The sequence below is a fragment of the Phodopus roborovskii genome, unplaced genomic scaffold (genome assembly GCF_943737965.1).
Source record: "Phodopus roborovskii unplaced genomic scaffold, PHOROB, whole genome shotgun sequence".
In the NCBI taxonomy this organism is placed as follows: Eukaryota; Metazoa; Chordata; class Mammalia; order Rodentia; family Cricetidae; genus Phodopus; species Phodopus roborovskii.
In genome coordinates this window covers 22,795,259-22,816,529 of record NW_026126469.1, presented here as the reverse complement: position 1 = coordinate 22,816,529, position 21,271 = coordinate 22,795,259, and the positions used below count along the sequence as shown (strand labels likewise).

The 21,271-nt window shown below is 44.2% G+C and overlaps 1 protein-coding gene across 1 annotated transcript in view; it reads left to right on the top strand.

The window, feature by feature from the left end:
* Cfap91 (cilia and flagella associated protein 91) overlaps positions 1-21,271 on the top strand; it is a 43,679-nt gene that overhangs the window by 15,718 nt on the left and 6,690 nt on the right. Inside the window, exons 8-14 of the mRNA XM_051191484.1 lie at positions 2,619-2,776; positions 5,222-5,404; positions 6,254-6,396; positions 14,846-14,965; positions 16,699-16,770; positions 17,625-17,771; positions 20,449-20,670. Coding sequence (XP_051047441.1) covers positions 2,619-2,776; positions 5,222-5,404; positions 6,254-6,396; positions 14,846-14,965; positions 16,699-16,770; positions 17,625-17,771; positions 20,449-20,670 — 1,045 coding nt within the window. The remainder of the gene's footprint in view (positions 1-2,618; positions 2,777-5,221; positions 5,405-6,253; positions 6,397-14,845; positions 14,966-16,698; positions 16,771-17,624; positions 17,772-20,448; positions 20,671-21,271) is intronic.

Here is a 21,271-nt window from a genome sequence, read left to right as displayed (position 1 = left end):
CTGCAGGGAGAGCAGTGATGATAAAGGGGAAAGGTGTAACAAACTTTTTTGTTCGGCCATCTTTTGTGGAACTTTCAGATCCCTGATAATGACTCAGAGACTTAATATTATTATGAAAACTTGGCTGTAGCTTAGACTTTTTTCCAACTACCTCTTATAACTTAAATTAACCTGTCTCTATTAATCTACATCCTCTGGAGAAATCCACACACCTAGATTCCTCCTCCTCTTCCCGGGAAATCCTGCCTATCCTCTCCTGCTTAGCTATTGGCCAGTCAGTGCTTCATTAAACCAATCAGAGGCCACCTCAGGCAGAAACACATCTTTACAGTGTACATAAATATTCTGCAACAGAAAGGCAGAGAGCACATCACTCCAAATACACACTCTGCCACACAGTGTTCTGAGAACTTTCCAGAAACCCACAGTCTTGGGCTCATCCAATGCCTACTGAATCAAGAGGATAGAATCATCAGTGTGTCAGAGCAAACCTTCCAGATAGTAGTTCTGTCTCGGTTAGTTTGAGAAGTTTGCGTGCATTACTCATTCAATGCCACAACAACCTCTTGAGGGAGGTATTATTATCTCCATTTTGCAATGGAAGAAACTGAAGTACTAGGATGTGTTCTGTACTAGGATGCCTGTACTAGGATGTGTTCTGAGAAATGTGTTGCTAAGTGTGCCCAGCCATTGCTGGGTGAACCTCAGCATTCACTCGCTCAACCTTGACTGTTAGAGGTCACTCAGTGTGGCCCTCTGATGTGACTGAATATGTGGTAAACATGAGGTGTACGAGCCTGCCACCAGCATAACACGGCAGTAAATTCTTACAATAAATGTTAAAAATAACACAGTAGAATAGTAACAAAAGTCTGGCCTGAAGGTTTAGACCTGTAATGTCAGCATCAGCAGGCTGAGAGGCAGGAGAATCGGGAGTTCAAGACCACCTATGATGGTACATTAAGTTTGAGGTCATCCTGGTCTACATGAAGCCCTGTCTCTAAATAAATAACAATAAACAAGATGAGTAAATCTGTCAGCCTACATAGTGTGTTGTTACCATTGTCAAGTGTTATATACTATTGTATTTGCTGTGCTTTTACATGGCTGGCTGCGCAGTAGATCTGTTTACAACATCACCATAAATGGGAATGATGTGTTGCACTATGCCATCAGTAGGTGACATGAATTGTTCAGCCTCCTTACAATGTTATGGGACCATCATAGCATGCAAGACCCATTGTTAGGCCCAATTGATTGTGTAGCGTGCAATCATATCTTTCACTCTGGGAAGCAGGGGGACTGTTGCTGTATGGCCTTAATGTTAAAAGCATCTGCCTCTTTGGAAGCAGTTATCGACTGGCTCTATCCTCTCTCACTGTTGGCACTTACAGAAGATCTGAAACACGCCTATCCTCTCTCTGGTCCCCCTAATCTCACCCTAACTACCCCTTGGTTTTTTCTGAGACAGGATTTCCCTGTGTAGTCCAGGCTGGCTTTGAACTTGTGTCTGCCTGTCTCAGTGTTCCACGCGCTACTGTGCACACCCCAGCAGGCTCCCCAAGGCCTTTCTAACCATTTCACTCCCTGGCTGAGGCTGGACCTCCCCTTTCTCTGTGTGGCAAGCTCCCCCTTCTCACCCCTGCTTGCGCCTCAGAGCTCCTGCCTTTCTCCTGGCCTGGAACTGATCTTGTGTCTTGGGGTTGACTTGTGAGCCCGCCTGCCTGTAGTGTCTCATTTTTGTCATTGTCCTGCCTGACATAGAGCGGGCACCTCATAAACATCTGACAGATGAGTGCACAAATTGACGAATGGATTTCCAAGTGGGAGTGGAACATGTCCAGAGCTCTGTCATGACAAGGAAAGGGCGGATGGCTTTGTGAACTGACACTGGGAGGCAGGAGACTATCAGCTGGGAGGGCAGGATAGGAGAGATGTGTGGAGAGGAACAAGAAGCATCTAGAAGAGGAAAGGCCTGTACAGGGGAGGCAGGCTGGAGGCAGGCTGGAGGCAGGGATAGACCAGGACAAGCAGGATTTGTTTGTTTTGTTTTGAGATCAGCAGGAGACAGCAAGGGTCCAAGTAGTCAGAAACCCTGGTTCCAAAGCTGGGGGCATAAACTTCGCCACCACCAGCTTGTGGTTGGATGTGTAAGCAGGGACACGTGAGTGGGGAGCGCAGATGTCTGAAGGAAAGCGAAGGTTAAGGACTGAGCTCCTACTATGTGTGGGAGCCAGCCCTGTGCCAAGATCACTGACTACCCCAGCTTTCTTCACTTTCTTCCTAACTCTTCAGTTAGCCTAGAACTGTCCACAAATCTCCTTCTCCAGGTTCAGCTGCTTAGAGAGCCAGTCTCTTACCCCATCTGCCTGCTCTGCTGTCTGCTCTTCCTCTTCCGGACTGTGTACGTACATGTGCGCCCTTCCCCACGCTCCCACTTATATAGAGATCTGCTGCCGGAGTGTCGTCCCCTGGGTTTCAACTCACGTGTCCCTTTTGTTTTTTTGCCACAGTGGTCTTCGTAAAGCGCATGAACATGATGCTCACCGGAAGGGCCTGCTGGGCTCTCAAACAGAACTTCCGGTTTGAGATAGTAATACTCTGTAACCCACCCCAAGGCTGCAGGACCTGCGACTGGAGGTTCTGAAGCAGCTGCTGAAGAGGCGCGAGGAGAACCAGGACCAGCTGGACACGAGGCACCTGAACGCCCAGTGGTATAGACTGCAGGAGGCGAAGGAGGCAAAAGTGGCACAGATCCAGCACACTCACGTGTCAAGTAATACGTAATACGCGGCATGAGCTGGTCAGGGAGGGGACTGAGGCTCGGGTTTTCCACCAAGCCTTACTGAGCTGTGATGGAATTCTGATTTGGTCCTACTGCACCACATAGGCAAGGGAGGGACAGGGGAGGTACTTTTGCAAGGTGGACTTTGAAGGGAAATCACTAAGAAAGTCAAGTGGCCACGTTCTAACAGGTAAACATGTTATGGACACACATGCATATGCCAGTGTTGGTGTTAGGTTCCCCACATTCCTAGCCCTAGGCTCTGCTTAAAGTCTGTGTTAACTTTTTTTTTTTTTAAATTCTTGTCGCCTAAGATATTTTAGTCTTCCTTTTTCCTAATTGCTTCTCTCCGAAAAAAATTTTAAATCACAGATATATTTATGCTTCTATGTCCTATAATTATACATTTTTCATTTCATGCATAAAAACAAGAAATATTCACTTTACTATTTATTCAGGGCAGGAGTAACAATAACTACATTAGAGGTGAGGAGATGGCTTAGCGACTAAGCACACTTGCTGTGCAAGCACAAAGACATGATGAGTTCAGATCCCCAGCACCCCTGTGAAAATCAGGTATGGCCACATGTGCCTGTCGCCCAATACAAAGGAAGTGGGGGACGAGGACTGAGGCTTGATGAACAGCCAGTGTATGTGAAATAGCAAACTCCAAGTCCCGTGAGAGACCCTGCTTCTAGGGCTAGAACACAGAGCATGCCATGTCCTCCTCTGCCCTCCACACCTGCAAGCACAGGTGTGCACCATCCCACACATGTGTGCATTCACCACATGAACATACATACAACACCCACAAAGAAGAAAATTAAAACCAGGTGAAAATTTTCATTAAATCCTTGAATCATTAGCATTTAATTTTGAAGTTTTTTCCTCCTGAGAAAACTTTTTAAGTCACCTGTAAAATTGTATTATTGGGGCCCCTGAGATTGCTTGTGGATAAATGTGTTTGATCCTTAGGACCTAAACAGTGGGAGAGGATAACTGACTTCTTAGAAAGTTATCCTCAACCTTCACACAAGTGCCATGGCACTTGGCAGCCTCCAGAACACAAACATTCATACACACAACAGAAGGCAATCATTTCTTTAAACATTGCATTATCTTTTACAAGTGTTGACCCTTGAGTTACCATGCCCCACTGGAAAGCTACACACCCAAGAATATATGAGCAACATAGTTTGGACTTGATGGATGAAAACCAAACAAAAATAGGACACTAAATTGAATGCGTAGGAAAAGGGGGAGTGAATCTGGGAGGGATGAGGAAGGATGAATATAATCAAACCACACTATACAAAATCCGCAAAGAACGAATTTAAGGAATAGATTTAAAAACAGGTCTGAACCTTTCCAATTGCCCTAAATCCATGGGGGGGGGGAAATCGAAGAATTTTATTACCAGTGCATCCAAATTAGCAGTTTATATGCACCCTAGCAACTCAATCTAATTTTTTTTTTAAAAAAAAAAAGATGAAAATTGTTTTTTCCCCTGAAATTAAATTCTTAGTTAAAATTCTTTTTTTGTGAACTCTGCTTATGTTTTCATTTCCTTGATCTAATCTTGATATAGCTATTGGCTGTGTATTTAGAAGCTGTTAACATTTTTCTTTTCAATACTTGACATAGCTATTGATCTAGTGATAGATTTGACTAACTTCTATACATTGTCAAATGCAAACTATGTTACTACATTCCAACACACCAAGTCACATGAAAAGTCCCGCAGGTGAGCCGTGAACAACAGGGGCAAGGCGGCAGTGGCTGTGGCCCTCCTGCAGTATGACTCCTCACTCTTGTGACAGGGTCTCACACCTGCTGGAAGCAGCCCAGGGAGAGCTGTGAAAGGGGAAGGTCCCGTGGGGAGGAGTGAGGGGACAGTGAATGGAAATGATGCATGACTGCCCAGATGAGTGTTTGGATGTGGGTGAATGCACCTTCTCCCTCTGTGAAGCAAGCCAGGCTGAAGGCTATGAGCCAGGATGTATGTCTTCTGAAATGCCGACATCAGCATTTCAGTGCTGTCTTTATCAAGAGGTGGGTCCATCTAGCATCCCACAAAGCATATATTTTCTTTTTACTTTGAGTTGCTTCCAGCGACCTCACAAACTTCTGTTGACTTCTTCTTAGGCCAGAGCTTGCGGTCATCAAAGGGATGTGTGCGGGTAGATGCATGTGCACATGCGTGACTCCACACTGAGGACACTAGCTGGTCCATGGTCCCCATTCCTGTCATGGTACTCAGAGCCACACAGGTGGCAGACTGTTTCTAGTGCTGCAATTCTGATTGTTGTGGGCCATCGTAGAATTCTCCCAGCTCCGTGTCTTCCTGGTGAACCAAACTAGAGTTGCTTTGCTATTTTGCATTTATAATCCAGAGACATATCTGGGAGGGAATCGTGACAGTGCTTTTTCTTTCAGACATCAGAAAACTTGTAAGAAGAGGGAAGAATATAGAAGGGAAGCTGCAGAGAAGAGATGTCATCAAGGAGTACTCCGATTTTGCATCTCAGGTCTATGGACCTTTGTCTCGCCTTGGCCGTTTCCCAGACAACAACTCAGAGGACTTCGTAGTCAGAAACCACTATCTCAACACCTATGAAGGTAAACAATAGAATACTTGAAAGGCACTAACAAACAGGGTTCATATTACTGACCCTGAAGTCATAAAAACTCAGAATCAAGGAGAAGAAAAGCCCGTAGAATAATTTAACGAAAGGCAAATTCATTTATCTACTGAACTTGGTAGCTAGGTGTAGTAGCAAATGTCTGGTTCCAAACCCTCAGAGCTAGAGACAAGCAGATCACCAGAGTCCCAAAGTTTGGAGCTAGCCTGGGCAACTTTCTTAGCAAAATTCCTACTTAAAAACAAATGCCAGCAATCAAATTTTAAAATATATTTTCATTAAAAAAAAAAGCCCTTTACACCAGGTTTATAAAAAAGACAAGATATTTCTAATGAAACCAAATACATCAGAAATCTGGAAGGCAGGGCAGAGTCACCAGGTAGTCAATTGATGAGGAGCTCTGTACCTCTCATGAAGCTCACGAGACTTGTTTAATTTTTAAAAGTTCAGCTCACAAGCTGATGCATCCTCTGGCTGAGATTCTGAGTTAGTGGTCAGACTCCTGAACCTAGAGCCCTGGCTGTTGTCTCCAGAGCAAAATACCATGAGTTGGTGAACACCAACTTTAGAATGAGAGCACCATCTATCATAAAGCTGTGTAGGCTTGCTGCTGGCTACTGGCCATCCTTCCTGTAGGACACATGTTCATTTTAGAATAGTTTCTCACTGTGACACCCAGGTCACTGAGCAGACGATAACTCCACATACTTTATACATTAGAAACAGTTCGTCCTCTTAAGAGATGAGCTCACAGACCCAACGGTACACTGTCAGCACGTTAAATATAAGAACTGGACTCTAAAAGATCACACGCATCTTCCCACAGGGTTAGTGGAACTTGAATCATGTCTCCCCGATTTTGTGACACAACCAAGGATCAAACCTCCAAAGCCCAAAGTCATTACCACCAAGGCCGGCTTTCTGAAGAGGACCGCAAGGATGGACTATGAATTGGCAGAGGTTCACAAGGTACAGTCGGGCTCTGAAGACTAGACATCCCCACTCCGACTTCTACAGAGCAATGGAATGCTGTGCCCTGAATTACATGCCATCATGGGCAGCAGTGATGTGCCCCTGAAACACAACCTTACATTCTCTCTCCTCTCTAGGCTCCCTCTCTTGGAGGTCCCCCGCGGTGTCCTGCTCTAATGTGCAAGTCACTTCAAACTATGACAGGCCTTTCAGGGGTCCCCTTCACCTGAACAGAAGTTATTAGTTTCTGAAAGTGCTTCCATTTGGGCTCTGTATAGGGTAAAATAGCAATTCCAGCATTAGGAATTACTTTGTTAAGAGTTGTAACAGGTTCTGTTTTCCTCCTTTTATGTTTGCTGTGAGGGCACTGTGAGGAAGAGGAGATGCGAATGATTCTTTTTTATCTAGTTTAAAAGTCGGCTATGCGGGAGAGTTTGATGGCCATTGGATGTCAGCATAAGAATCCCCAGGAGAGCTTGTTAAAATGCACTGCTAGGCTCCACCCCCCCAGGGTTTCTGCTCAGCAGATCTGGGCGAGGCTGTGGAGATGGGTGATCTTCAAGTCTCCAGGTGATGCTGCTGCTGTAGGCCCAGGAGCTGCACTTTGGAATCTCTGGTTTATGACATCCTCCTGTCCATAGATATTTCCTTGTCCACTGATTCTTGTAACACATAAGAATCTATGGGAACCCAAACTCAATATGAAAAAAAAGTAGGACTTTGAGGACTGGGGGGATGGCTCAGTCTGTAAAGAACTTGCTGGGCATGCTTGAGGACCTAACTTCAACCCCCAGCACCCAGGTAAGAAAGCTGGGTGTGATAATGCAATTATAATCCCAGAACTGAGAAAACAGATACAGCATCCCTGGCATTCATTGGCCAGCTAGCCTGGTGTAATCAGCAAGCCCCAGGTCCCACTGAGAGATGATGAAATAAAACCAGGGCTGGCTTTGGAGGAACATCACCTGAGTTTGACTTCTGGTTTTCACAAACATGAGCATGCACATATACCTACATACACATAAGAACATATACACATGTGAACACACACACACACACACACACACTTTGAAAAAGCTTGGGACCTTGATAATGGTCACATATATCTTTTCCCTCTACTGCGTTCCCATCTACATTTGCCTTTCCTGAATACTGTGCTCATTCTCTGTAAGAATTCTTCCCTGTACTTTGTATTATGTTATGGAAACTCTTTTCATCCTGATTATCAAAAGCTTTGGACCGTGTGCTTATGTTACTTTATCCAATGCTCAACTGTGTTTACAGAGAAAACCTTTACAAATACTGACCTGTCCTGCATCAAATGATGACCTTGTGCATTTTAACACATCGTCGGATCTGGTTTAACATTTCGATTCTCTGCCCATGGGTGAGCTGGGGTCACTTACTTTTCCTTCTACTTTGTCCGTGTGTGATAGCAGAGTTGACCTGGGAGCTTCCCTTCTTCCCTCTCCTCTGAGAAGAATTTAAACAAGACCGAGATGATCTGTCCCTTCAGTGTGGAAGGGTACGAACAAAGCCATGTGGGACTAGTATCTTCATGGGAAAGAATTTAACCTGTGCTTCAACTTCTCTACAGTATATGTATCTTTGCATTCATTTTGGTAAATTTTATTGTGTAGCATATCATTCCATCTGTCCAGTCTTTGACGCGATTGCCGACCATATTGTTTTATATACAATCATGTCCATTTTCATTTATAACATTGTTTATATCTTAACTCTTTCCACAATCCATTTTACTGGACACAATGAATTTTCAGGTTTAACTATATATTCACACCATTTTCTTCTATTGTATTTATTATATCTCTTTTCCTTTGAATTGTTCTGTGATTATTTCCCTACCACTAGGAGAATTGAATGTGTATATTATCAATTTCAGTCATTCATCAACTTTATATAAGTATTTTTAACTAAACATTTCCCCTCAAAACACAGTTTGGATATACCTCATCAGTTTTGCTATGTGATGTTTGCCATTATTAATTGCTTTGATCCTGTATTTAATATGTTATAAAATTCCACAATATATAGGAATTTTAACTCAGTTTTGGTCAGCTTGCACCTTAAGGATGCTATGGGTAGAGACCAGGGTCACTTCCATACCAACACTGTGAAGTTAGTTTGGGGTTGCAGGTGTGAGTCAGGGCACATAATAGCCAGCATGTACAAGGCCCTGTTTTAATTTGTCAGCGGTGTTGAGAGGGCAGAGAGAGTGAGGAGAGGGACAGGGAGAGAGACTAGAATGTGATTTTTATATTGTGCCTCTCAGGTGTGTGGGACAGATTGTTTCCAAGGCCCCCTCATCCGTGGGGCATAACTGTCATTCAGCTCACTGACACTTGTGCTATAAACACACAATACATTTTCACTCTGTTTTGATTTCTTTGAGATGGGTCTCACACAGCCCGGGTAGGCCTGTGTAGCTGAGAAGACCTTGAACTCCTGATCCTCCTGCCTCTACTTCCCAAGTTCAGAGATTATAAATGTATGCTACCACACTTGCCACGGTTTGCTGTTTTTGCTTTAGAAAAAAATGGTTTTCTTTTTTAATTAATGAAAAAGAAAAAACAAACAAACAAACAACAACAAAACCAGGAGCCAAGCAGATGGCTCAGCAGATAAATGTGCTTGCTGAGGAATCCTGGCAACTGGATTCAGTCCTCAGATAGAGCTGAAGGAGAGAACTGATCCCACAAAGTAGACCTCTGCCCTGCACGTGTGCACATGGCACAGGCATACACACACACATAGACACAAAGACACATACACACACACACACACACACACACACACACACACACCACGATGACACTAATATATTAAAATTAGGAAAAAAACAAAAGATTTTATTTTTCCTCTGTTTATTCCTCCGCCGCCACTCTCCCCATCTTTACAGACCTGTATGTCTCTGACCCCTGTTGTTTTCTTCTGCCTTAAGAATTTTATCATTTTCAACATGGCCTGTGAGCAGCGAGCTCCAGGTTTTGTGTCCAGAGTCTTTCTCCTTTGCTTTCAGCTGGAGGAGGGAGGTAAAACTTCATGTGCAATAAAGTCTGCCTGTAAAGGGTACAGTTCAATGGCTGTTAGGTCATCCACAAGGTTGTGTCTGTCATCACTCTCTAACCCATCATCCCTCACAACAAACTCCACACCTCTCAGCAGTCACTTCCAGTCCCCTCTGTCTGTCATCCCCTGATAATCTCTGTCCCACTTCCTCTTTATGGATGTGTTTGTTCTGAACATCTGTGTCAGTGGAGTCCTACAGTAGATAGCATCTCTTGACTAGGTCCATGTTTTAGAGGTCTTCTCATATTCCACCACAGTTACAAGTCTTCATCCTTGTTTATGACTACATAATATTCCATTGTGTGGATATGCCACATTCTGTTTCTCCACTCTGAAGATGATACACATTTCAGTTCTTTCTAGTATTGGTGCTATGGGCTTCTGTGTTCTAGCTTTGGATAGACATGTTGTTTTGGGTTCTTTTGGATGTATCTCTAGGAGTAGGATCATAGGTCATACAGCACTTGTTTTACCTTTTGAGGAGCTTCCTGACTATGCCAATGGACTACACTATTTTTATCTCGGTGGTAGTGTGTGTGGATTCTTTTCTGTACATACTTCCTGTCTCTTGTTGTCTGTTTGCTTCTGGCCATTTTAGTATGAGGGAGATGATGTCTCTGAGCGGTTTGGGTTTCATTTCCATGATAACTGATGACATACTAAGGATCTTTTAAAGTACCTGTTGGCAATTTGTATGTTTTAAAAATGCATTCTATTTGAATATCTTGTAGTATTTTTACTACTGAATTTAAAAAATATTCTAGAGACTAGACCTCTATCACTTTCAAATTGTCCTCCCATTCTGTAGGTTATCATCTCACTTCCAGACAATGTCCTTCAAAGCACAAAGGTTTTGTTGTTGTTTGTTTCTTTGGTTTTTTTTGGCCTGTTCACTTTAAGAAATATTTATTTTACTGCTTTAAGAGAGAAAGTGTGTGCGGTGTGTGTAAGTGTGTGTGTGTGTGTCAGTGCAGAAGAGGGTGTTTGATACCCTGGAGCTGGAGGTACAGGTGGTTGTGATCCACCTAATAATATAGGTGCTGGGAACCAAACTCTGTCCTCTGCCAAAAACAGCACATGGCTATAACTCCTCACCCTAAATCTCACTGCCTTGTACAGAACTCTACCCCTGGCATTGTTCTCCACTTCACCATCTTACTGATGACTGGAAATCTGTCTTTCAAGTCTCCTCTGTTTGGGGCTCTCTTCAATTTAAGGAGTATATGTCTGCACTTTTGCCTTTATTTGAGGCATTCTTCTTGTTTGTTGTTCTTCACATTTCCTAGATCCCTAATAGTATCTGTAAGGTCATTGCGGCAAGTTTCAGCCATCACTGCTTGAAATATTTCTTTTGTTTTCCCCTCCCTTCTCCCCCTCTCTCTCCTTGTTTCCTCTTTACTCTGATTTCCTCTTCCTCCTGGTTCTTTGTCTTCTTTTCTTTTTCTCAGACAGGGTCATGTAGCCCAGGCTGGCCTCAAATTCACTGTGTCACTGGTATGAGTTTAAACTTCTGACCGTCCTGCCTCTACCTCCTGTGAGCTGCAGCCATGGCCATGAGCCACCATGCTGGTTTTGTATATTCTGGAACTGAGCCACCCAGAGCTCATCAAGCCCTCCGTCAAGGATGCCCAGCTCCCTACTCTCTTCTTATGATCTGGCATCCCAGTTACATGTTTGTTAAGCCCTTTGTTCCTTTCTCACACATCCTAGATGTTCTGTTCTGTCTTCTCATTACAGTTCAAAATAGGATTTTTTTTTGACCATTTTTAAGTTATTTGATTCTTTCTGCTGTGTTAAGTTGGTTTAGAGCCCGTTAAAGGCATTTCCCATTTCTGCTACTGCATTTTGATTTTCTAACTTTGCTTAGTGGTACTGTTTTAACATTTTGATCTCTTTGCATTGCTTTCCTGTTCTCATATGTTGTCTACTTCACACATCAGTTTCCTCAGCAGACTAATCAGAGATATTTTTAAATCTTTGAAGAGACCAACATGTACATGTTTGAGTCTTGTCGGTTTGTCCGTCTTGACAGACTGTATTCTTTCTTGCTTTTTAGTATACTTTCTAGCATATATCCTAAAATCAACAGCCTAACATCTGGCACCAGATAATAAGAACTAAAATAAATTGATCACATTGTAGCATTCCATTAATCTTGCTGGGAGGAGCTGGACATATTTAATGTCTGATACATCTGTAGGTATTGAAAGTGTTCCATTATTTTGGTGTCCTTATTCATGTTTCTCCTCTTGGGTTTGGAGTGAGGTGCATTTACATGGAGTCTCTTGGTTTGGAGTATTGGGTGGATGAGGCTCATCAATACCAGCTTTTAAAGCAAGCACCTTCCCAAGGCTAAACTATTTTGAGAATACAGGACTGTATCAGGGAGGGTGATGGGCTATCTTTCAAAGGTGCTGTGTGAGGTATGCCATAGAAACTATGGGTGAGAAATACCCAGAACGGCCTGAAATAATTGCCACAGTAGATTTTCAGATCATTCTTGATGAAATTTTAAGTTTGAAAAAACATTTTTGGTGGATGGATGGGTTGACTCAGCAAGTAAAGGCACTTACTACCCAATTTGACCTGAGTCCAGTCCCCAGGACCCACATAATGGAAGCAGAGAGTCAAGTCCTAAGAGCTGTCATTTAATCTGCACATACACACTCACACCTTAAACAAACAGTATTTTAAGTGAGATAAAGTTTCACTATGTGGCTCAGACTAGCTTGGGCCCCATGACCCTCATGCTTCAGCCTCCCAAGCCCAGAGATTACAGGAAGGAGCTGCAATCCCCAGTCTCATTGGACTTTTTTTTTTTAAGTGCAGTGTGTGTATGTGTGTGTGTGTTTACATATGTGTGTGTGCAAATGTGTGGGCCAGAGGTAATGTTCAGTGTCTTCCTCCATTTCTCACCAGCTTACTGTTTTTTGAGATAGTGTCCTTCACTGAGCCTGTAGATTGCTGACTTGCCCAGCTGGCCAGCAAGCCCCAGGGATCCTCTTGTGTCTGCCTCCCCAGGGTCAGGACTACAGGTGCACGCTGCTAAGCCACAGCTGCAGCCATTAGCTGCTGTGTTTGGCTTCTTAAACAGGTTCTTACACTTGCTCAGCAAGCACTTCACTGCCTGAGCACTTCCCCAGACACCTTCAGGCATCTTTTAAAACTTCTTTCTCTTTGGTGCTGGGGATTGAACTCAGGCCTCAAGCATGCCAGGCAAAGATCTGTCACTGAGCTGCAGCCCCAGCCTTAAGCTTCTTATATAAGTTACAAATATATAAAACACACTGTTCTGCTCTCTCTCTCTCTTTCTCTCTCTCTCTCTCTCTCTCTCTCTCTCTCTCTCTTTAGCTTGATATCTTGAATATCTATATGACTATTACCAGAACAGCGATCTTACTGCTTTATATACTTTAAAGATGGATTGTTGTATGTGGTCAAAATATGGAATCAGCCCCCTTCCTGGTAGATATTTAGGCTGTTTGTCGATTTTTAACACTGATCCTGGTGCTCTGGTGACTCCTGCCTTCACTGATTGGTAGATGTGTGAATGATATTCTTAGACACAGAATTGCTGGACCACAGCCTGGATGCTGTAATGGACTTTTGTTAGGGCCACCAGCTCAGAAACAATGACACAGAGATTTATTAATCATAAAAGCTTTGCTTAGGTTTGTTCCTAACTAGCTTTTATAACTTAAAACAACTCATATTTTTATTAATCTACGTTCTTTTATGTGACTTTTACCTATATCTCATTCTGCGTGTTCAACTCATTCTGCATCTGACTGGCTTCTCTGCTTCTCTTCTTCCCAGAGTCTTCTCTCTGCCTGGAAGTCCTGCCTATACCCCCTGCCCAGCTATTAGCCACCTAGCTATTCATTAAACCAATCAGAAGGTGCCCTGGCAAAGACACAGTGTGCAAAAAGATTATTCCACTAGGTGTGCATCAATCATTTTGATGAATATTGCCCAATATTCTTATATAAATACCTGTCTCAGCAGTGCATACAAATAAATGCCCATTTCCCCACATCCTTGCCAATCTTCAGTCCTGAATGGCTGACTGGTTTGGAGGTTTTGTGGAATGACTGATGTGGTTTTGTGACCTCACGTGGTATGGCCCAGGCTCTGCTCTCTGAGCTCCCCAGCTATTGGCATGTTAATATCCACCCACTGCTGGGTCTTCACTGCTTCACAAGCAGTGGCTGCGCAGAGTGTATGTCAGTCTCTGCCAGTTTTATTCTGAACAAATCTAGAGGCTCTTATTTGTTACAGTGCTAAATTCCACTTATACTGTGTAAGTTTTTACCAGTTTCAACTTCTACTGTTGTGTTATTTTTAAACATCAATTGTCTGTGTCTTATGAAAAATACACTGTAAAAATGACTTTATGACAAAAATTAACAGGTATAGGTTTTAAATCACAACACAAGAACTTGGTACTTTTAAATTTAAAGTATTTCCCAGTGGCTAAAATGGAATCGCTGAAATAAACCTTATGTATAATTTTAACAGGACTTCTGGTGATACAAAAAGGGGGAAACATGAGAAATACAGAACGCATACTCTACTACCAGGGAACGAGTTGATTTTTTTTTTTTAATTCACATACATCTAGGCCAAAGGGAAGGTCCCTCTCCAGTTAGAGACAGATGCTGTTTAGACAGCTTCTCTGTAACAGCAAGACATACAAAACATTCAACAACTCTCTACACAGGAGAATCTCCTACTTTTGAAATTTATTTAAGAAAAATAAATTTGTGATGTGTGAAAGCAGGAGCTTGGACTTTCCCATGTGTGTACACAGCACAAAACCATTTTTTTTAAAAGTCCCACAGATCTTTGATGGAAACTGATACAAAAACAGATGGGGGGGGTGAACAAACAGCTTAGCAATTACTGCTCTTGCAAAAGACCCAGGTTTGTTTTGCTGAGGACCAGGGTTCAGTTCCCAGCACCTGCGTGGTGATCACAGTCACCTCTAACTGCAACTCCAACGGATCTGACTCCTGCTTCTGACCTCGTCAGGCTTTTACACACACACACACACACACACACACACACACACACACACACAGTGAATATATGTACACTCTGGCATGTACACACACACACAACACAAAATTAATTAATGTATATTTAAAAATAGGTGCCATGTTTATTCAGTGGCTAATGTATTCTTAGGAAAGTTGTAGCACACCATGGGAAATACAGGCAACCCAGCCAGAACTTTCTCAGCTAACCTTGAATGTAGACATAGGGACTGGGATTGATATCCTGATTTACAGTCTAGATCTGGTGCTGGGGGGAGGGTGAAGAAATAAGAGATGACATTTGTTGGTGTTCATTTCAGGCACTGCTGGATAAGAAGAATAAAGTTCTAGAAGGAAAGAAACCTCTGCGATTCCTGCAAAAGAACCCTATTCCCCAGCCTCGGCTCCCAACCCCCACATTGGAGGAGATGAGTTCGTATGTAAGTATCAGACTTTCACTTCAACACTAAGTTCAGGACTGCGGTAGCTCACACTTAGAGCAGTTTGGGTTAGAAACCAATACGAGCTAACAGTGTTAGGGTCTCAAGCTCTGATTCAAAATCAGTTCCCTCTTTTACATTTCTTTTGAGATTTAGTTGGTTTTTTAATTTTATGTACACAGGCATTTTACCTGCACCTGTCTGTGCACCGCATGCATACATTGACCACAGAAGCCAAAAGAGAGCATTGGGTTCCCTTGGAACTGGAGTTACAGATGGTTGTGAGCTACCATGTGGGTGCCGTGCCGAAAGTGGAAATCCAGTCCTCTGTGAGAGCAGCCAGTGGCCCCAACCACTGAGCCATCTCCTCACCCACTCACCCCTCTTCCTTCTTAATTTGTGTGTATCAGACATCTAACACTTACAAATATAATTCATGTGAAATCTAAATTTTCAGTCTTTTCCAGAGTCAAAACACAAAAAATGAAAAATAGCTATTAGAAGTAATCCCCATGTATGTTACAAAAAACAAACAAACAAACAAACAGAGGAGGAGGAAAGGAAGGAGGGAGGGGGAGAGGGGGAGGGGACAGAGAAGGAGATAGCTATCCCTGTAATCTCAGCACTGGGGAGGCCAAGGCAACAGGATCATTCAGATGGCTGCCATGTGCACTCGGAGGTCTTAGCAAGGGGATGAGAAGTCTCCAGGGTCTATCACTTTGTCTGGTGGGGACCCTGAAGAGAGGCTGACTGGCCTGCTCCATGGCTGTGTCCCCCCAGACTCTGTGCACACCTTTGGGTATTCATTACACTCCTCCATTGCCCTGTGGCTTGCCTTTACATCTGGAGGCCTTAGTCAGATTTCCAGGGTTACCTCTGCCACTCACACATGCATATAATGTATTTTGATCAGGACTTGCATTCTCTCTGCTCTAACTCAACCCTTATCCTCCTCCACCGTGATTTCCTCCCAACTGCATGTGCTTCGTTTTAAGCCCACCGAGACTTGGTATGTGCACAGCACAGGGCCATCCATGTATTAGAGCATGGGTGGCTTCTCGGGGGTTGCATCCCTGAAGAAGAAAACAATCCCCCTCCTCCTGTTATGTAAATCGGTTTCTGTAGCTGGTGACTCTTACCCACTGTGTTCTGACTTTGCCGCTTTAGCTAACTCTTGTGGAAAGCACACGCTCCAGCTACTTTCTTCATTAGCAAACATGACAATCCCGGTGTTAAAAAACATCATTAGCTGTACTTGTGGATTCAGAATGATTTTGCTGGGAGGGGCTCCGTGAGCAGGGCTGGCCTGGCAGTCCTGTCGTTTCTTTCTTTTAGGCTCTCGTAATGTTGTATTATTCATAATAAAAATGATGAATTTTAATGATACAGTAGGTAATATTTGAGACACTGTGTGTTTGACAGCATACCCACATCTTAGTTCTCTTTCAATCCTTTGGCATCTACCACAGTCTTATACCTGAAATAGGTTCTCAAAAAATGTTTGATGTACTGACCAGTGGTGGCACATGCCTTTAATCCCAGCACTCGGGAGGCAGAGGTGGGTGGGTCTTTATGAGTTCGAGGCCAGCCTGATCTACTGAGTGAGTTCTAGGGCATCCAGGGCTACACAGAGAAACCCTGTCTCAAAAAAAGCAAAGCAAAATAAACAAATAAAAAAACACTTGCTGCTTGGGCTGCTTCTGTCCTCCACTGATTCTCCTTTGTCTCTTTAGGAGGAAGGAGAAATAGAGATGGCTGTGATCTACTTGCAGAAGTTACTCCGGGGCAGAGCTGTGCAGAACATGGTGAGTAGGTCAGACCGCTGGCCAGTGTTTCTCCCCCGTTAGTGGATGGTGGAAACTGCATCAGCACTTGATGCTGAGGCGAATCCCCTCCTGCACCTTGCTGTCCTATCTGCTGTACTCTATAATTAATTCCCTTTCTCTCCTGGTGCCATCCTGGGCCACACAAGGTCAAGATGAGAGGTACCGCCTGCCTGTTGTGTGCCACAGCTGTAACTCAGCAGGCTATTACTTGAGTTTGCAGAGAGTGAGCAATATCTGAATCCTGGCTATATGCCCACATCATCTTCTGTGTGTGTTCTCTCATTTCATCTTTCCTACAGAAATCTCATTTTAGAGGGAGGTAATCCGAGTCTGAGTGATATCCCCTTAACAACCGGCAGGCCCAGCGCTGGTCGCAACTTTAAGCCTCGGCCAGATGATCTCTGCCATTGCAGTAGGCATGCCTCACTTTAAAACACACAAAGCCTTGTCATGGTTTCCATCCTGGGGGCTTCAGTTCTTGATAGACTGGGCAGGCTCTAGAGCAGCTGAGGCTAGTTCATTGGAAAAGCAAACTGGTCCCAAATAGTGCCATAGCGGGTTTTTGTTGTTGTTTTTAAAGGGGGCACAGGAATTGAGCAAAGGACTCAAGTTTTGCTGTAGCTGCTACTTTGCCTGTGGGAGTGGAACAATGTGCACTTGAACACACACACATCGCACATGCATGTGCGCCCGCACCCATCCACAGAAGGCACATGGAAGATTGGTCCTCGTTGGTGAACACAGAACGGGCTGCTCACGCATGCCTTCCAGCTCATTGAGTGGCTCCCGCAGTCTTGGCACAAGGTAATGAGCAAATCTTTGCTTTGGTGCAGATGTTTGAGGGCAAGGAGAAGCGGCTGGAGTTGATCCTGGAGTTGCGCACCAGCCACGCGCTGCAAGAGGATGACAAGCTAGTGAAGAAAGCGGAGAAACAAGTGACCCTGGCCCTGCAGCGGCAGCGGAACCTGCATGAGAACAAGGTTCTCCCCATTGCGCCCTTTGCAGCTTGCTGCGCCTTCCCCTCGAGGGGAAGCTGCATGAGCAGCACTGTAATAATGTTAGATGAAAAGATTCTAAAACTTCAGAATTCTGCAGCAGCCGGCAACATGAGTGGGGTGTACACCCGCCGAATCGAAAGGGTGCTCTTGTCTTTACATAAAAAATACAAACCTCAAAACCAAACCAAACAAATGCACTTTTCCCAACTTTAAGATTTTCCCTTTCTAGTTTTCTTAAACATTGAGTAACGATGCTCAGATCCCTTAAGCCTGGACTTGGCAGAATAACCAAACGAGCAACAAAAAAAGTAACACGGGAAAAATACAGTATGAGATTTCTTTTAAAATGTTGACATTTATTGCAGAATTTTGGTGCCACACATGAATTGCTCTTGCTGGTTAAACTACCCATGAAATATGCCACTGTCTCACAAAGTTTGGTGACTTTCGTCAGGCTCTCCTGCTCTGCCTTCTGACATAAACTAACAACAGCAAATCCCCCACCCATCCAGCCTTCATCTCTCTGTGCTTGCTCTGAGTGTTACCCACTACACTGTAGCTATTTACTCCTGTTCTCAGATGTCTGTAAACCAAACCTAAGCATGAATATCGGATTTGCACAGTTTAGTGTTAAAGTAGTATGCTTACTGCAACGTTGTTTGACCTGCTTTTTTTGTTTGTTTCTCTGTATTGCTTTGGAGGTTGTCCTGGAATTCACTCTGTAGACCAGGCAGGCCTCCAACTCACAGAGATCTGCCTGCCTCTGCCTCCCAAATGCTGGGATTAAAGGCGAGAGCCACCATACCCCGCACTTGATCTGCTTTAAATAAACACACACAGCTCTCATGCTATATGGGAATTGAGCACAAGTAATAACCAACTTGGGAATGACAACAGCTTTATGTTTTTTTATGATAACAATGTCGTAAATAGTCAGTGAGCTTGGGGGAGGAGGTTCAGTTTTATATGACATCCATGCCATTGATGTTCAATGGACTTGGGGGAGTGGACACAAGGTTGGAGGTGAGGCAGTAAGAGAGCCACAAGCCGTGCCACCTAAAAGTAGGATTGATGAAATGTGAGGGTAATGTGGACCTGGGGTGTCTGAGTCTGGTGGTCCTGGAGTCTTTGAGATGTTTGGACAGGGTGTGAAACGCCTTGAAAGCAGTAGGTCCTGAGGTGGGGCGGGGAAATGCCCTCCTTGGCCCTTTGAGGCACGTGGAGCTAAGCCAACTGTGCAGTGGATATTCATGCCAGCCAAGCGAGATGGCAAGACCTATCTGGAAATAGCATCCCTCCTCCAAAGACTGCTTAACTTTGGTCCTATCAAGGTATGCAGAGCAGGGGTCTGAGGGACGTATATAGCAATGCTGGTCTCTTTACCTTTTTCCATTTCCGTGGGAAACTGCAGAGGAAACACAATTCCGTTTGGTGATGAATTAATGATATAGCTGCCACAGTAAGGCCTTCCAAACACTTTCACTTTCAAATTGTATTTCCCTGCCTGCGCATTTCTGGCTATGTTTCCTGGAAAGGAAGGAGGCTTGGATGTGAAAAGGCAGCTATGAACCTTAGGTTAGGACCCACCCCTACGCTGGAAGTGGGGACGGGGGGGGGGGGGGGGTTCAGGTCCATGGAGACAGGGAGAGAATCCACCCTCTCTGTGCTGAGCCTCCGCTGTTGATACGTGAGTGAATAGCGCCCTAGCTTCGCCCTTTTCCGTGCCCCTGTTTAAAAAAAAAAAAAAACAATGTTGAACTTCAGGGCTTGAAAGTGCGAGTAGGCAGGATGGGGATGAGGCAGCTGGCCTAACAGCTACCCTTGGACAGACAGCCTCAGCCAATGACCTCATTGCCGAAGACCTAAGGACATTTCTTCCCTTTAGACACAAACCAGAATGGGCACAGAGCAGAGCCATCAGTGTTAAAGCAGCACATGGCAGGAAGAAGGAAGGATGTCCCTTATGCTCAGGACAGGGGAGAGAAGCAGGCCAGTCATCTTAAAGGCATTTCTTGTGTGAAAGCCAGGACACAGGTGTCCACACATCAGTGGCTTACTCCTGGCCGAGTGCTCCATGGGCCCCTCATCTTACCTCAATGATATATGGGAATTTAAGCTTTATCCTGGGCTGTTTCAAAGGTGCTTGCTTTGAAGTTATTAAAGTCTAAAAATTACCAAGGTTTCCCACTTTTGTGCTATTCAACATTTTAAAGCTTTTCAAGCTTGTAGGAGAAGACCATGAATTTAAAAATTAAAAGTTCTCATGAGTGAATTTCTAGAACGTTCTGCTTTATTAAATTGAATCCAATGTTATCTTTATTAAGAAGCTTCTCATTTTCCTTCATGTCTGATTTTCTTCATAAAACTGAGGAAACATTTACTTGCATGTGTCACTCAGAGAAGGTTTCAGTAAGCCCTCTCCACTATTTGAGGGCTCTGATCCGTGCAGACTGACTGGGCACTGTGCTTCCTCAGATCTAAGTTCGTATGACATTTTCCACGAAGTGCCCAAGGGCGGGGTCACTGGGCCATGGCATTTCCAGTCAAGGCTGTTGTAACAAGAAGTCATCTTGCTTGGTCGGTGTGGGTCAGTCACCGGACACTTGACTAACCACGGCTCCGAGCGGCGCTCATCCTTACAGCCTTTATTGTTTCTCAGGTGTCAGTCATTGAGAACCATCTGGGTGACCTGGAAGGACGAGTACTGGCAGACATGTTTGACTTTCTGTCCAAAGAGCTGGTGAGATTGCAGGAGGAGAGGAGGATCCACGCCTTTGCCATGCTGGCTGAGCGCCAACGGCGCATGCGGGAGGCGGAAGAGAGTGGCCGACGTCAGGTGGAGCAGAGGCGCCTGCAGCAAGAGGACCAGATATTTACAGAGGCAAGAGGGACGGGCGGGTGTATGCTAATTCCCTAGACTCTAGGGCCTAGCCGGAGCCAGGTTTAACCAAGGGCATCTCATACTGTGATGTCTCCCAAAAATCATACACACGTTTCATGACATAAAATGGGATTTGCATTTTGCTTTCGTTTTATTTAGCACATATTTGGGGTTTCCACTCTGCACTAGAAAATACACGGACATTGTGGATACTCTGGAGGGAAGACACAGGCAATTTAAATAACATAATTATAGAATTAGAACTGCCTCAAAGGGAGCAAGTGAGGCCAAGAATGGGTCCTTGTTAAGGAGTTATGGCCAAAGGGGGACACAGGGAGAAATCAAGAAAGATGACTATTCTATGGCTTATGCAACCAGAAGCTGTGGGAAGAGGATGAGTCAGGGGCAGAAGGACAATTAGGAATTCAGCTGAAACTTAGTTTGGGACAGCCAAGGGGAAAAGGCAGAAATTTCCATCACATCTGGGAAGGGCACACAAGAGTTAACAACACTTTCGGCCCAACTTTAAGACTACTTTGCGCAAGCACATGTGTGGCCGGTATTGAACTCCCCTCACCTCTACTTTCTAACCCAGCCGTCT